At 43.3% G+C, this 13,280-nt stretch overlaps 1 protein-coding gene across 8 annotated transcripts in view; it reads left to right on the top strand.

Annotated features, from left to right (window-relative positions):
* The window catches only part of NBEA (neurobeachin), a 793,834-nt gene that overhangs the window by 529,303 nt on the left and 251,251 nt on the right, over positions 1-13,280 (top strand). For all 8 annotated transcript variants that reach the window (XM_040340410.1, XM_040340408.1, XM_040340406.1 and 5 more), the window contains one exon: positions 7,637-7,761. In XM_040340410.1, the coding sequence (XP_040196344.1) occupies positions 7,637-7,761 (125 nt within the window). The remainder of the gene's footprint in view (positions 1-7,636; positions 7,762-13,280) is intronic.

Here is a 13,280-nt window from a genome sequence, read left to right as displayed (position 1 = left end):
TGTTTTTGGAAAAGGTAGAAAGAACCTGTTTATTGCAGACAGTTGGCCCACTAGGCCTTAAAGTGGAACTAAACCCTCCTATCCTTTACAGCCAAGGAAGCTGCCATCTTAGCCTCTGTTTGATCTGCTGTTGCCATGTTGCTGCACATGTGATCAGCTATGACATCAGCCATTTGTTGGCTTGACATTTGAAAACAACTGTGGCAGTTACCATTTACAGCATGCCTTCAGTGCAACTGTTTTGGGAAAAGTTAAAGCAATGGGTTTAGTTCCGCTTTAAGCTGACTATGTACTGTTCAGTCTGCTTATACAATCTCCTTTGGATATAACATCATCTGTGTGGTACAAGGGCTTACCTGATTTGATACAAGTTGAAAAGATTGTTTGTCTAGCCCTTATATTACATAGTTTTGGTGCATCTAAAGGCGATTGTATTGTTCTTCACTTCAGACTAAAAAACAAAAGAGAAAAAAATGATAACCGCATTTCAGGATAAAAGCCACAATCAAAGTTTATAACGTAAGGCAAAACTTTTTTTTTTTCAGTTTTGGCTAGAGTGCAGAAGGATTAGATCATCTGTCAGTTTTTATTGCTGGCTGTGCTGCCATTAGGGAGATTCACCCTCTCTATTTGTCCTATTTACCACCACCATCATCATCATTGAAAGTGAAAGTAAAAAAAAGTGTCTCCAGAAAAGTAAGAGAGAGGAAATCTTTCAATTGGTACACTTGGTCTGGTGACCTGGGGGCCCCCAAGGAATTCCCCCAAGTTGCTGGGATTTCCTCTCATTTCCTGTTTGGCTATGGGACAGGAATTTAAGGAAAATGTCCTCAATGGGACAAAGATGGTGAAAAAATCTGTCGGGTTATAACCCTCCCTTGCTCTATTCAAAATGGAAAAAATAATAGTTTTGCCTATAGGTCTACTTTTAGGCTGGGTTCACATATATGCAAAAACCCGCATCCAATTCACATTACAGGAGAGTGACATGCTATCAATTAAGCCGGTTCACACAGCTCCGGTGCCGCCGAGGTCCACATTTGCAAAGGGTCCTGTGCGTCTTCTGGTCCGATTTGAGGTGTGAATTCAGGCAAAAATTCAGACCTGATTCGCACCTGAATCGGATACACATATATACAGTATGCATATATATATATATATATATATATATATATATATATATATATATATATATATTTACACACACAGTATTTGTAGAACTACAAATCAGAGTGTCCAATTCAACTCATTAGGGGTACAGTCCGTTATAGATTTCAGCTTTAGCGAGGGTGACCAAATCTTTCTTCATGGTCCATCCTGTGCAAAGGTTTTATTGTATGGTGGACAGTGCAATGTTTAAGAACCTCATACATGCAACAGCCTTGTATCAAGCACATAATCCATCAAGACCATTCAGTATCAGTGTCTCTCCCAGCCTTCATTGTGGGAAGGCACACCATGCATAGCTTGTATTTTAGCTAAATAAAATGATGCTAAACATACTGTTTAATTTAAATTTTCCTTTCTATTTATGTATATGGATGATGGCACTGTACGTTATAAAAAAAAAAAAAATCTAAGTACCTTTTTCCTAACAATATACAGCTGTCACATGTCCCAGCTCTTTCCCAGCCTGTCTGCAAGGAAACATAAGCATGAGGAGCTACTGGTCACATGTTAAAAAAAAAAAAAAACCTTTGCAATACAGAGTAAAAATAAATTCATATCAAATGGTTTTAAATTGTCATAGAAATATACTTTAGAAATCAAATATTTATTATTTTGTGGAAATAACACGGCGTGGGTGGATTTCTGCCAGTCACAGGCTGTATCTTGTACCTCCAGCCTGTGTCTTAGCACAAGACGGAAAATAAGCCACCATTAGGCTTCATGTACACAGGACGTTGTTTAACCTTTCCTGAACGATTTAACTTGACAGCTAGAATCTGACATTTAGAAACATCCGTTTAGCCACGTTTAGAGGCATTTCAAAAAAAAATTGTTAAAATTAAAAAGTCTGTAAACGAAAGGCTGCTGAATGCAAGTTACCGCGTTTGACATCGTTTTACAAGCTGTTGCAGACATTTGACATTTCAAATGCTTCTAAACATCCATCTTGAACGCATTTTTTACATAGAGGAGAGGTCAGGTGCTGCTTAAAATTGCCCAACTGCTCCTAAACGTCCGTTTACATGAGGCCTTAATCTACATGTAATATCGCACCCCCATTGTGATTGGCTAGTTAGTGGGCATGGAGGAGAAGGGAGTGGGCTGTCATTTACCATTGTGTATGTAGCACTACCCCCGGAGGAGCTGTTGGTTTGTTTTGTGTGGCACATTTACCTCGTGGCTCTGAATTCTTAGGGGTGTATAGTGCATATAGCGGTAGTAAAGGAATGTCCGCAACAGGTGTCTTTTGCTGTGCTCTTTATTACCCAGCCGGGTAAAAGCAATTAAAGGATAGAGTTGAAGGAAGAAGGAGAACAGCAGATTCAGGCGTAGTATTTGGAACAGTCCTGCTCCCATATGTAACGCTTCCTGCACCACTCCTGCCTGAGTGGGCTTAGCGTACCCGGACAGGCCCAGGGATGGACCGGCCATTGGGACTACAGGGAGTTTCCTGGTGGGCTGATGGCTCAGTGGCCCGGCTTCAGTGACAGCGGACCGCCGCCCCCCTCCGCTCCTCTGTCTCTCCCTTCCCGCAGCACTCCCCTCCTTTCCCTCCCCGCAGCGCTCACCTGGGGGGAACAGAGAAGCAGGGGGACGACAGAGGAGCATGGGGGAGGGGACAGACAGCTGACTCAACAGCTATGGCCTGGGAGTTTCTCACTTCTGCCTAATCTTGTCCCATAAGGGGGGCCATCGAACTGATTATTTTCCCCAGGTAAAAAAATGTCTAGCTTCCCCACCTATACTGCCTATAAAAGTACCAGTACTAGCAGTTCTACTCTAATAAAGTAGAGCGGCTAGTGGCTAGTGAAGGGGGAGAGGGGGCTTGGGTGGCCGGGGGGGGGGTGTGGGAGTTGCCATGGGAGAGACCTGTCGAAGTGGGCCAGTCTGGATGAAGTCCAGGGCCAAATTGTTGTCCCAGTCCAGCCCTGGACAGGCCTCTCTCACTGACCTGGCAGCCGGAGTATCACTTAAACCTTTTTTTGGGAAAAGTCTCTGACATAGACCCTCCTGGAATGGACTTGAACTTGAGGAAAAGTCTCTACCACAGACCCTCTTGGAATGGACTCGGGGAGAAACCTCTGCCACAGGCCCTCACTGATTGCAATTTACGAGACAATCCTCCTTGAAAGAATTACCCCTGGATCTCCTTTAAATAGTCGCCCAAGTACCGACTGACAGGTGATCCTTCAGTGTCCGGCTACCTTGATCCCCGGTGGTTTGTAGTAATCCTTTTGGATCGCCAGCCTCTCATTGGCTCTCCTCAGATGGACTTCCCACTGAACAGCTATACCGCTTGGGATCTTCAGGAATGGGGGCCCAGTTGATCACTGGGCCCCCGCCACTGCTCAAATGCTCCGGACCAACATGGTCCCGGTACCAGGAACACTGCGTGGCACACACGCCCCGACCAGATAGGCCACAACGCCAGGGCGCCGTGATGCGGTCACCCTAAAGGTGGGTGCCACACTGGAAGAAGACCCAGACTCAATGGCGTCTGTCCCATAAATACCCTCTCCCAGCATGCCCAGCGAGGAAACTCCCTCCTGATTGGCTGATGGGAAAAAGCACCCAAGTCTCGACTCCACTGCTGCCACCTATCGTCCTGGGGTGGAACATCACCCCAGCAACAACAGAATGAACCCACAGCACAGCCAAGCTGAGACAGAGACCCTGTTTTGAACATAGTAATTAGGATCGGAAGCGATTCAGTTCGCATGTGTTGCGCTATATAAGTTTCTCACTCACTCACTAATACTCTGATCTACTTTTCAATAGCACCGGTACTTGGAAGTAACCAGGCGCTACATGTATATGCCCACATGTGTGACTCTATAGTCATATGGGCTGCTCAGATGTGATGGGGAAGAAACAATTAGCATAGAAACTCATTGAAAACTGAGCATGTGCAGAGCTGTCACCACAGCTGAAAAATCCCTAGCTGAATTGGGGACATGAACATAAGGTGGAGTTGGATAACAAGAAACATTTTCTATCTTGCTCATCCCAATTTTCTTATCACTGCACATGCAAATGGTATTTTGATCCCACTAAAGCCATACACACGGGCCGAAAGTCTGGCGAAATCAGCCGGTTCAAAAAAGGCTGGCATTCAGCCTGTGTGTATGGCAGCTGGTCCAACAGAAGCCGTCTTCTGTCGGACAATCATGCTGGAAAACCAGCAGCACACCGGCTCCTGATCAGCGCACTCAGCCAATTGCTGACCAGAATGTACTGGCGTGGGGCATCCTCCTGTCAGAGCACAATAGAACAGCAACAGTTTGTTTAACCCACTGGTTTGAACGGGGGAAAAAATTGTGTGTGCTAGGCTTTACTGTCAAGCTATGCAGATGTTTTGTTTACCTTTTTGGTTGTGGAAGTTTTGATGTAATTTGCTTTATAGTAGGACTAGCAGCATTTTGGTTTTGTTTCATACCAGTTAACAGAGCTAGGCATGATTTTCTGACTTACAACATAGCACGCTCTAGCCTAAACAAAAGGTGTTTAACCTGCCAGCGTCTGTTTCCCATAGTGCTTTGCTTTCTCCAGTAGCATTTAAAATTGTACTACAACAGTGTTAGTGGCTGGATAATAATTCTCTGCAACAATTACCACCCGCTGGAATATTTTTGCACTTTCTAATTCCATGTTATTAATAATGAATAAAATAGCAATTTTCCTAGCTCGCTGGGGGCAGTGGGGAATCATTCCAATGAATATTTCAGCATGTTATTTTAATCATGGTTCCACCATGTTCATGTGTGTCATATTTTATGCTTATAAATTCCAGGCTGCCGAGGGACCCCATAGTCATTAAAAGGCAAACTGTTTATTGGAAGGTTGTTCTTTGATTTACAAGCCTTGTTAAAACCACTGTAAAAAAAAAGCAAGCTGTGTGTCATTAATGCTTGTAATTTGATGCAGCATTAGTAAATGGGTTCCTCATGATTAATGCTTTTTAGCAGTATGAGAAGTCATTTAAAGCTGGCTACCTCAAGATGTTTAACATGTAAATACAGAACCCCCGCATCATAGGCCCAAGTGTCTTTTATTTTGCTTATTCGTTTGCATATATAAAAGAGAAACTCCACTAAATGCTGCTTGCATCTTAACTGTCTACTTAACATACATGACATGGGTGCTCCATACTGGTCCAAAGGGCAGTGATGGCCATGTGTCCCACTGCTCTGAGACTAGCATGGCACCTTAGAATCGGGGATAGCAGGTTTGGACAATGCTTTTTTTAATTTGTAAGAGTTTCTTAAATGTGTGTTGAGGTTTTTCTGTTCTAGGGTGACCATACATCCTCCTGGATTCAGAGGACAGTGACCTGTTTCTCTTGTTGCTGGCAACTAAACATTTTGTAGAAATGCAACCAAGTAGTACTGGAACCAAACTTGCATCATTTGAGATGCAATGACTTCAGCTGCTAGTAGATTTGATAGACTTGTACATCAAGTCTATCCATCAATTTCATAGTCTTTTCTTCCCCTCCTCCTGCAGTATAGTTCTGCTAAAGACTGATGAAGTGCGTTCAGTAATTCCTTGACTGGTCAAACACACCCCCTTGTCATCTCTGTAATACAAGTCTATGTGAGTACACTTTGGATAAGGGGTGTGGCTGTTACTCGGCTATGCCTGCGCAGAGCACTGCAGCATGAGGACAGATAGCATGTGTAGCACTACCCCCGAAGGAGCTGCTGGTTTAGATTTGGGCCTGCCGTTACCTTACTGTTCACCATGCTTGTCCTAGGGGTCCTTTTTGAAGAGTTATAAATGTCCACACCAACACTTTGTTTCTTTTTCTTCAAGCTTTTTTATTAAACAAGTTCCTTTAGGCCACGTACACACGGTCGATCTATCCGATGAGAATGGTCTGGCGGACCGTTTTCATCGGTTCACCGCTGAAGCAGACTGATGGTCTGATGTGCGTACACACCATCGTTTCCAAAACCGATCGGGTCAGAATGCGGTGACGTAAAACACACGACGTGCTGAAAAAAAACGAAGTTCAATGCTTCCAAGCATGCGTCGACTTGATTCTGAGCAAGTTCTCTCTTTTTTGGACCGAAGGACAACAGACCGATGGGCCGTACACATGGTCGGTTTGGACCGATGAAACTGAACTTCAGTCCGTTTTCATCGGTTTGGAACGACCGTGTGTACGCAGCCTTAGAGGCACAGAGGGTTAGGGAAGATTCAGGTACCTTGCTTTGCGGATTGCAGGTATAATCTTGGATCCAGAGGACAACTGCTCCCACACTGAATCCAGCGACCACCGGATAGGCCTCTCTTACTGACCTAGCAGCCGGTGCGAAGCTTGTTCAAAAGTCTCTGCCACAGACTTGATGAATGCCGTCAAGTCGTTACGCGGTCCTCTGCCACAGGGCCATGCAACCACACATGCACTTTGCAAAAGGTCAAAGAAATTGCACAGCTCACCGTGCCAGGATCTTTCAGCCAAACCGGCTGCACTGTGAGGATAATTGGCCAGGATGCATCCTCTAATTGAATTCTCAATTGATCGGCTTCTTCCTGCAGTGAAGACAGCACAGGACCATTCCTTGGCCGGTGGGCCCCAGAAACTTCTGGGCCTACTCGCAGTAACGGAGCCTCGGGCCAGCAGGCCCCAAGACTAAAAGGCTGCTTACACATACCTGAGGCCAGGATCGGAAGACCCCGCCAGAACAGTGTCTGCCCCTTAAGTACCCCTCCCTAGAATGCACAGCAGTGGGGACCACGCCACTGAGCTGCCTCTGGGCAAGAAGCACCCAATACACCCAGCCCATTGCAGTTCCAAACTTGACCACTGGTGACGGCGACACCCACAGTCAGGCGGAAGATGTGCAACGCAGCCGAGCTGGAACAGAGACCCATAATTTGGCATAAAATTCTGAGTTAAACTACAGCTCAGATAACTAAATAGTTGCTTGCCATGCTACTCATTTTGATTTAGTTTATTTAGACCTGGAGCAATTGTTCTGATCAGGAATTCTGATTTAATTTGCAAAATATTTGTTTGAAATGTTGACTTGTGGTATTGAATTGGCAATAACAGACAGGAAACTAGCAATTTCATTTGATCTGCAATTGTAGCCTGCATAATTTCTTTACATTTCTTTATTGTGTGTTCTAAAAGTGACAATTTAAGTATGTTTTTGTATGTGAATGCGTTTATAAAACAGTAGTGTAATGGATGCATAAAAACAATCTACTTCTGCTTTTTTACATCTGCAAACTGATAAACTGTTCTGTTTTGCACTATGGTGTGCTATGGGTACTATGCTTCCCACTTGATTTACAATAATGACCCAACGGGTCCCGCCAAAAAAATAAAGGCCACCTTATCTTGATTATAGGACTGCATTCATCTTGTTTTATAGTGTTCAACTAGGACATGTGAAACCAAAGCTATAAATGTTTGCCATAAAAAGCATCATCTAACTAAATCCCTCTTCCGTTTTAGTCAACTCCATGATTTCTGGCGACTGGACTATTGGGAGGATGACCTAAGGCGGAGAAGACGTTTTGTGCGCAACGCATTCGGCTCAACTCATTCAGACGCCCGCTTAAAATCCGCCATTGAATACGGTTAGTACGCTATTCTGTTCTCAGTCCCTGTATTAAATTGAGTTTGTGTGGTCAGGATTATTTTTTTCCATAACTTTTGAATTTACTTTAGAAAGTTGGGAAACATGCAATTTTCTTCTTTTTCACGGCAGAAGAAAAAAAATGTTTCACTTTTCAGAAAGCAGATGTGCAGACGTGTTTGTCTTTTTGAAGTTTGGACACATGGAGATCAGCATATGAGAGTTTCTGTTGACCTGTCCCTGTTTAAATTTGCCTTTTACACTGATGCTATTTCTATTCCTCTTGGTGATTCTAATGAGTTGACTAATTTATGAGCTTGTCATGTGAAAGGGATTTGGTACAGTTTGATGTACTTTCAGCGTCTGGTGTTGGAATGTGATTAATAAAAGAGCTAGAGGCAGGGAGGGTTTCTTTTTCTTGGTAATTAATTCTCATTTATTTCTTTCTTTAATAGCAGTTTTTGCAGTTTAAAGTTCATTTCTCTACATTATCAGTTTTCATTCCTAAAAGAAACATGACCTTCTTTGGAAAATGCTAGTTACCTAGCTGTCTGCTGCTTTGGCAGGCTAAAGCCTGGTATACACGATCATGTTATTTTCGTTCAACCCAGCGGATTGAACAAAATAAAACTGAAAGTTTAGGTCAGAGACGCTGCACTAATGATTTGTTGTTCGTACAGCGGTTTCCCCTGCTTGAGCTTTTGTGTTCTGAAAGGGGGATGCCCCCCAGTGCCAAAACACTCTGGGTCAGCGCTCTGTCATTGGCTGATCAGGAGCCGGTCGGCTGCTGATTTTTTTAGCATGTTCGTCCGACAGAAGCCGACCAAACAGCCGGGTTCTGCCGGACCAGCTGTCGTATACACGGGCTGAATGTCTTTTTTTTTTTTTTTTACTGGCAAATGTGGCAAATGTCGCATGACATTCGAATTGTGTGTACTAGGCTTTAACCTGGATCTAGCATCAGAAAGTCAGAATTCCTGATCTGCATACCATTGAGATCAGTGCATCAGTATTGAATCCACTGAATCAGCATGGCAGCCAGGAAACAAATACTTTCAGGAAGTGAACAGCCGCCATCCAAATACTTCCTCAGTAAGGTTTCCTTTAAATGCAGTGTATTATTGGTATTGGGTATTAGGAAAATGCATTACGACCTCTGTACCTCCAATTTTTGTATCTTGTTCCTGAGGATTACTTGAGAAAATTAACAACCCTGTCTGTGTATCCCACCAGGGGCATTTTTACTGTACTTAATGTTGAACTCCAGACACTACAATACTCAGATAAAACAAAAACTAAAGAATGGTTTTACATTCCATACGATTTGTATTTACAAGATGTCCATCCAGAGATTTACACTGCCCATCACACAGCACAGCCTTATGGATGGCACCACTTACAGTTTAGGAATACAATGGTGTCTTCCCCCATCCCCATTCTTCTATCTGTGCAATGACAGTGTAGCAGTAGACTGATGAGGTAGATGGTAATAGGGGGAAAAAGAACAAGCAGAGAACAGCAAGTGTTAAAATCATCAGTAGATGCAGAGATACAGTAGGTAGCTGAATTTGTGTATAATTTTCCTATCCAATTTTTGGAATTTCCTCCACCCATTCCTGCCTGCCAAGCCCCACCCATCATTTTAAGAGCCCACAAAGGAGGGGGTGGGACCAAAGTCAACTTTTCCATGAAACTTGAGATCGGGTGTAATTTCAGTTGCCTGTATCTCTGGAATTTATATTCTTTTAGACCTTTATTTTTTTTATTTTTTGTTACCCTATGCTCCATTTTGCCTGAAGTATAATCGCCTATGAGACCCATTGCCATACTAAAGCCAATCTGTGGCTTAAAAATAGTTCCTTCAAAGCTCTGTGCTGTACCTGCTGATAATCAAAGTAAATGCTACTCCTGTTGTCCACACCACTGTACACTGCCCTAATGCTCAGTAGCCCCTGGTTAAAGATTCTTCCAAGACCATTCAGGTTTGTCGATCTCCTGGATACCTACTCAGCACTCAATGGTTCCTGCTGCTGATCTGCACAACGCTACTTAATCCAGTAAGGAGTGGAGGTCAGAAGAAAGAATCACTGAGCACCACTGGTTACCCAGGAGATTTACACTCCCGGAAGTGTCATTCTCAGATGAAACTTTAGCCTGGGATTACTAAGCATCAGAGCAGTGTTCACTGCGATGGGTATCAGGAGAGGTAAGTATTTATATGCTTTTTTGCAGGTACAGTGCTTTTAAATAACATCTTTGAGTTCGAAGAAACAAGTGATTACGATTGACCCATGCTGTGTGATTCATGTGCTGCCTGGACTGCTTGTGGATTTGTATCCTATAGTCAGCCAACAGACTGATACATTACATGTGTAGTGTAGTGGCCTTTCCTTTTTGTTGAAAAACTTCATGTTGGGAAATCTCTGCATATGATTTCAACTCTTGCAAGTGCCCATTAATTTACCCATTTATGACTTGATTGATAGACCATGCTCAGGTCACATGTATATCTTGCCAACATCGGGCTGTTATATAGAGGGATAAGGGTGATGGGGTCCTAATGATCACAAATCAGTGAACCCTGAAGACAAGATAAAATTAGATTTTAAAGTGCCGGGTGCCCCCAGAGCAAGCAGCTTGCAATGGTGGCTCCTGAGCCACTGCTCTGTGTGTCCATTTACACACACAGCCACGGCTTGGCCCTGCCCCTCTCTATCCTCCCCCTCTCTGCCCACTCACTGTGATTGACAGCAATGGGAGCCAGTGACTTCCACTGCGGTCTTTGCCAGTGAGAAGGGAGAGACCCAGCAGAGTCGAGGCTACTGTGCACAGCACTGGTAAGTATTGGGGGGGCTGCTGCACAGAGAAGTTTTTTTACCTTCATGCATAGAATGCATGAAGGTAAACAACCTTGAGCCTTTACTACCATATTGGTATAATTGAGTCCCCTGTGTGGATGCAGATAATACATGTGTCTAGGGCCGAAACAACTAATCGATTAATCGACAACTAATCGATTATGAAATTAATCGATTACAATTTTCATAATCGATTAATCGGCCAGTAACATAATGGGGTTAAAAAAACTAAAATTAGCCCTTTATAGTACAAAAAAGCAAATCGCTACTGTAAATATTACTTTCACTGTCCCACAGTAAAAAAATGAACCCCTTGCAGTAGCGATTATTTGCTCTTTTTGTACTTATTTTCGTTTTTTTTAACCCCATTATGTTACTAAACATCTCAGGCCGGGGGTCACACCTCTGTTTTTTGGTGCTTTTTGCAGAAACACACTACAGTTCATTTACATGTTTTCCTATGGGACACATTCACATCCATGATTTTTTCAGCTGCTGCGTATTTGAAAAGGGCAAGGACTTTTTAATGCAAAACGGTGCTATTTTTTTTTTTTTTGGTTCAATATACTTCAATGGAGAAGCTGCAGAAAAGCAAGTAATGTGTTTTTGCGGCAATTTGTGTTTTGTAATCTGCAATCAACAAATTGGCTAAAAAAAAAAAAATGTGATTTTTTTTTTTATTTTAAGGCTATTATACGATTAATCGAAACAATAATCGGCCAACTAATCGATTATGAAAATAATTGTTAGTTGCAGCCCTACATGTGTCATCTATTGGCAATGTATAGTTTATCTAAAGGCCAACTATAGCTTGTTGACAATCTCTGAACCTAGCCCAAAACGAATTGTCTTTGGTTTGGATAGTGTATGGAAAGGTTAGAACCTCTGTGTAAAATGTCACCCTGTGATTGCCTTTCAAAGCATTTGGACAGGAAGTGGTAAAAACTCTTAACTAGCACAGACGTAGCAGTAAAATTCTTTTTTTGCTGGGGTCTTAATTCAAAGCTGAACTCTGGAAAACTAGTCCTCCCTTGCAGTGGGGCTGCATTGGCCCTCCAAGGGTTGACTGCCTGTTTATGCCTAGAGGATTGGGTACAGCAGTTTTACTTATCTGATCCTCCACACCTGCATGATCGTCTGCACTGCTAAACCAGTCCCTTTGCCTTTTCCCAGAAGGTCCTCTGCTGTAATTAAGAGATCTAGGGCCCATAATCCTACACTGGATGTGAGGACACAGAGGTACAGTCCACTACCGGAACAGAGGAATGCCATTTGATGGTCCTGAGCATAGGCGTGCACAGCCTATTGCATTAGGATGTGCACCCCAGAGCTCAAACACACCCTGCTGATCACTCTCAATGTTCATTCAGAAAGGGAAGGGAACGGTAAATTACATATTTAATGGCCCCTTCCCTCACTCATCCTAAAAGATCCCGGCAGCAACAGCCGACAGGAGAGGCAAGGAGGGAAGCCAGCAGCGTTGTGGAGTGAAGGGGAAGGGGCAAGGCCACAGGGCAAATCTGTGCTGCACAGGGTGATTAGGGTGTGCCTGGGCACACCTGGCACACCCTGTGTGCACACCTATGGTCCTGAGGATCTGGTTAGAAAAAGTGCTCTTACTAATCCCTAGCCAGAAACGAGCAGTTAACCCTTGCAGTGTGGGGCAATGCAGCTCACTGCAAGGCAGGACTTTTACATTTGGAATGTTGGTGAATGGTGACCACACAAAATGCATTTAGTGGAAAATATGCCGGTCCTATAGAATTTTATCACAATGTTAAGGGTAAAATAATGTCACATTCCACAAAATGGCTTTCTCTGCTCTGAGAAAATGACAAATACACTTTAAAGTAATGGCTGCATTATTGTCTCATAAACCTGCATAAGACATTATACTCCGCTTGTTTCTTTACTAACTTGTCAGATATCACTTAGTTTGTGAGCAAACTGTTCTGAAATATTAATGCATGAAAGAAAAGTCGGCAATCTCCGCTGTGGCACTGATTAAAGGCGTCAGCCTAAGTAAGTGTGATGGTGCATTTCAGGAGAGAGAAGTCAGTCCGTGTCTAGCACAAACACACAGCAAGGATGACAAAATGAATCCGTTCTATTTGGTCTGGTGCTAGGAAGAGTGCAGCTGACCGGATTTCCAGAGTGCAGATATGTGCCTGCTTACTGCTTTATGACCTTGAAGACGAATTCCTGAGCAGCTTTACGTCTTGTGTACACCTAAATGAGTATTGATGGTGCGTTTCTGAAAGCATGCTGATACAGTCTGCTGTACACAATGCATCAACTATGTGTCTAGCCAGGCATGGTACCCTGTGATTTACCTTTGAAAGTCTCTCTTATTTTTTCCTGGCAGCAATTGATACATCAGCTGTTTTTAATTTTTTTTATCCTGATATATTCTTTTTAAACTGTTAAAGTGGAGGTTCATCCAAAAACGTAATTTTTAACATTAGATTGAGGCTCATTTTGTCAAGGGGAATCGGGTGTTTTTTTTTAAATCGAAGCAGTACTTACCGTTTTAGAGAGAGATCTTCTCCGCCGCTTCCGGCTATGGGCTGCGGGACTGGGCATTCCTATTTGATTGACAGGCTTCCGACAGTCGCATACATCGCGTCACGATTTTCCGAAAGTAGCCGAACGTCGGTGCGCA

This window comes from Rana temporaria, chromosome 2 (assembly GCF_905171775.1).
Source record: "Rana temporaria chromosome 2, aRanTem1.1, whole genome shotgun sequence".
NCBI lineage: Eukaryota > Metazoa > Chordata > Amphibia > Anura > Ranidae > Rana > Rana temporaria.
This window is presented reverse-complemented; position numbering and strand designations above follow the sequence as displayed.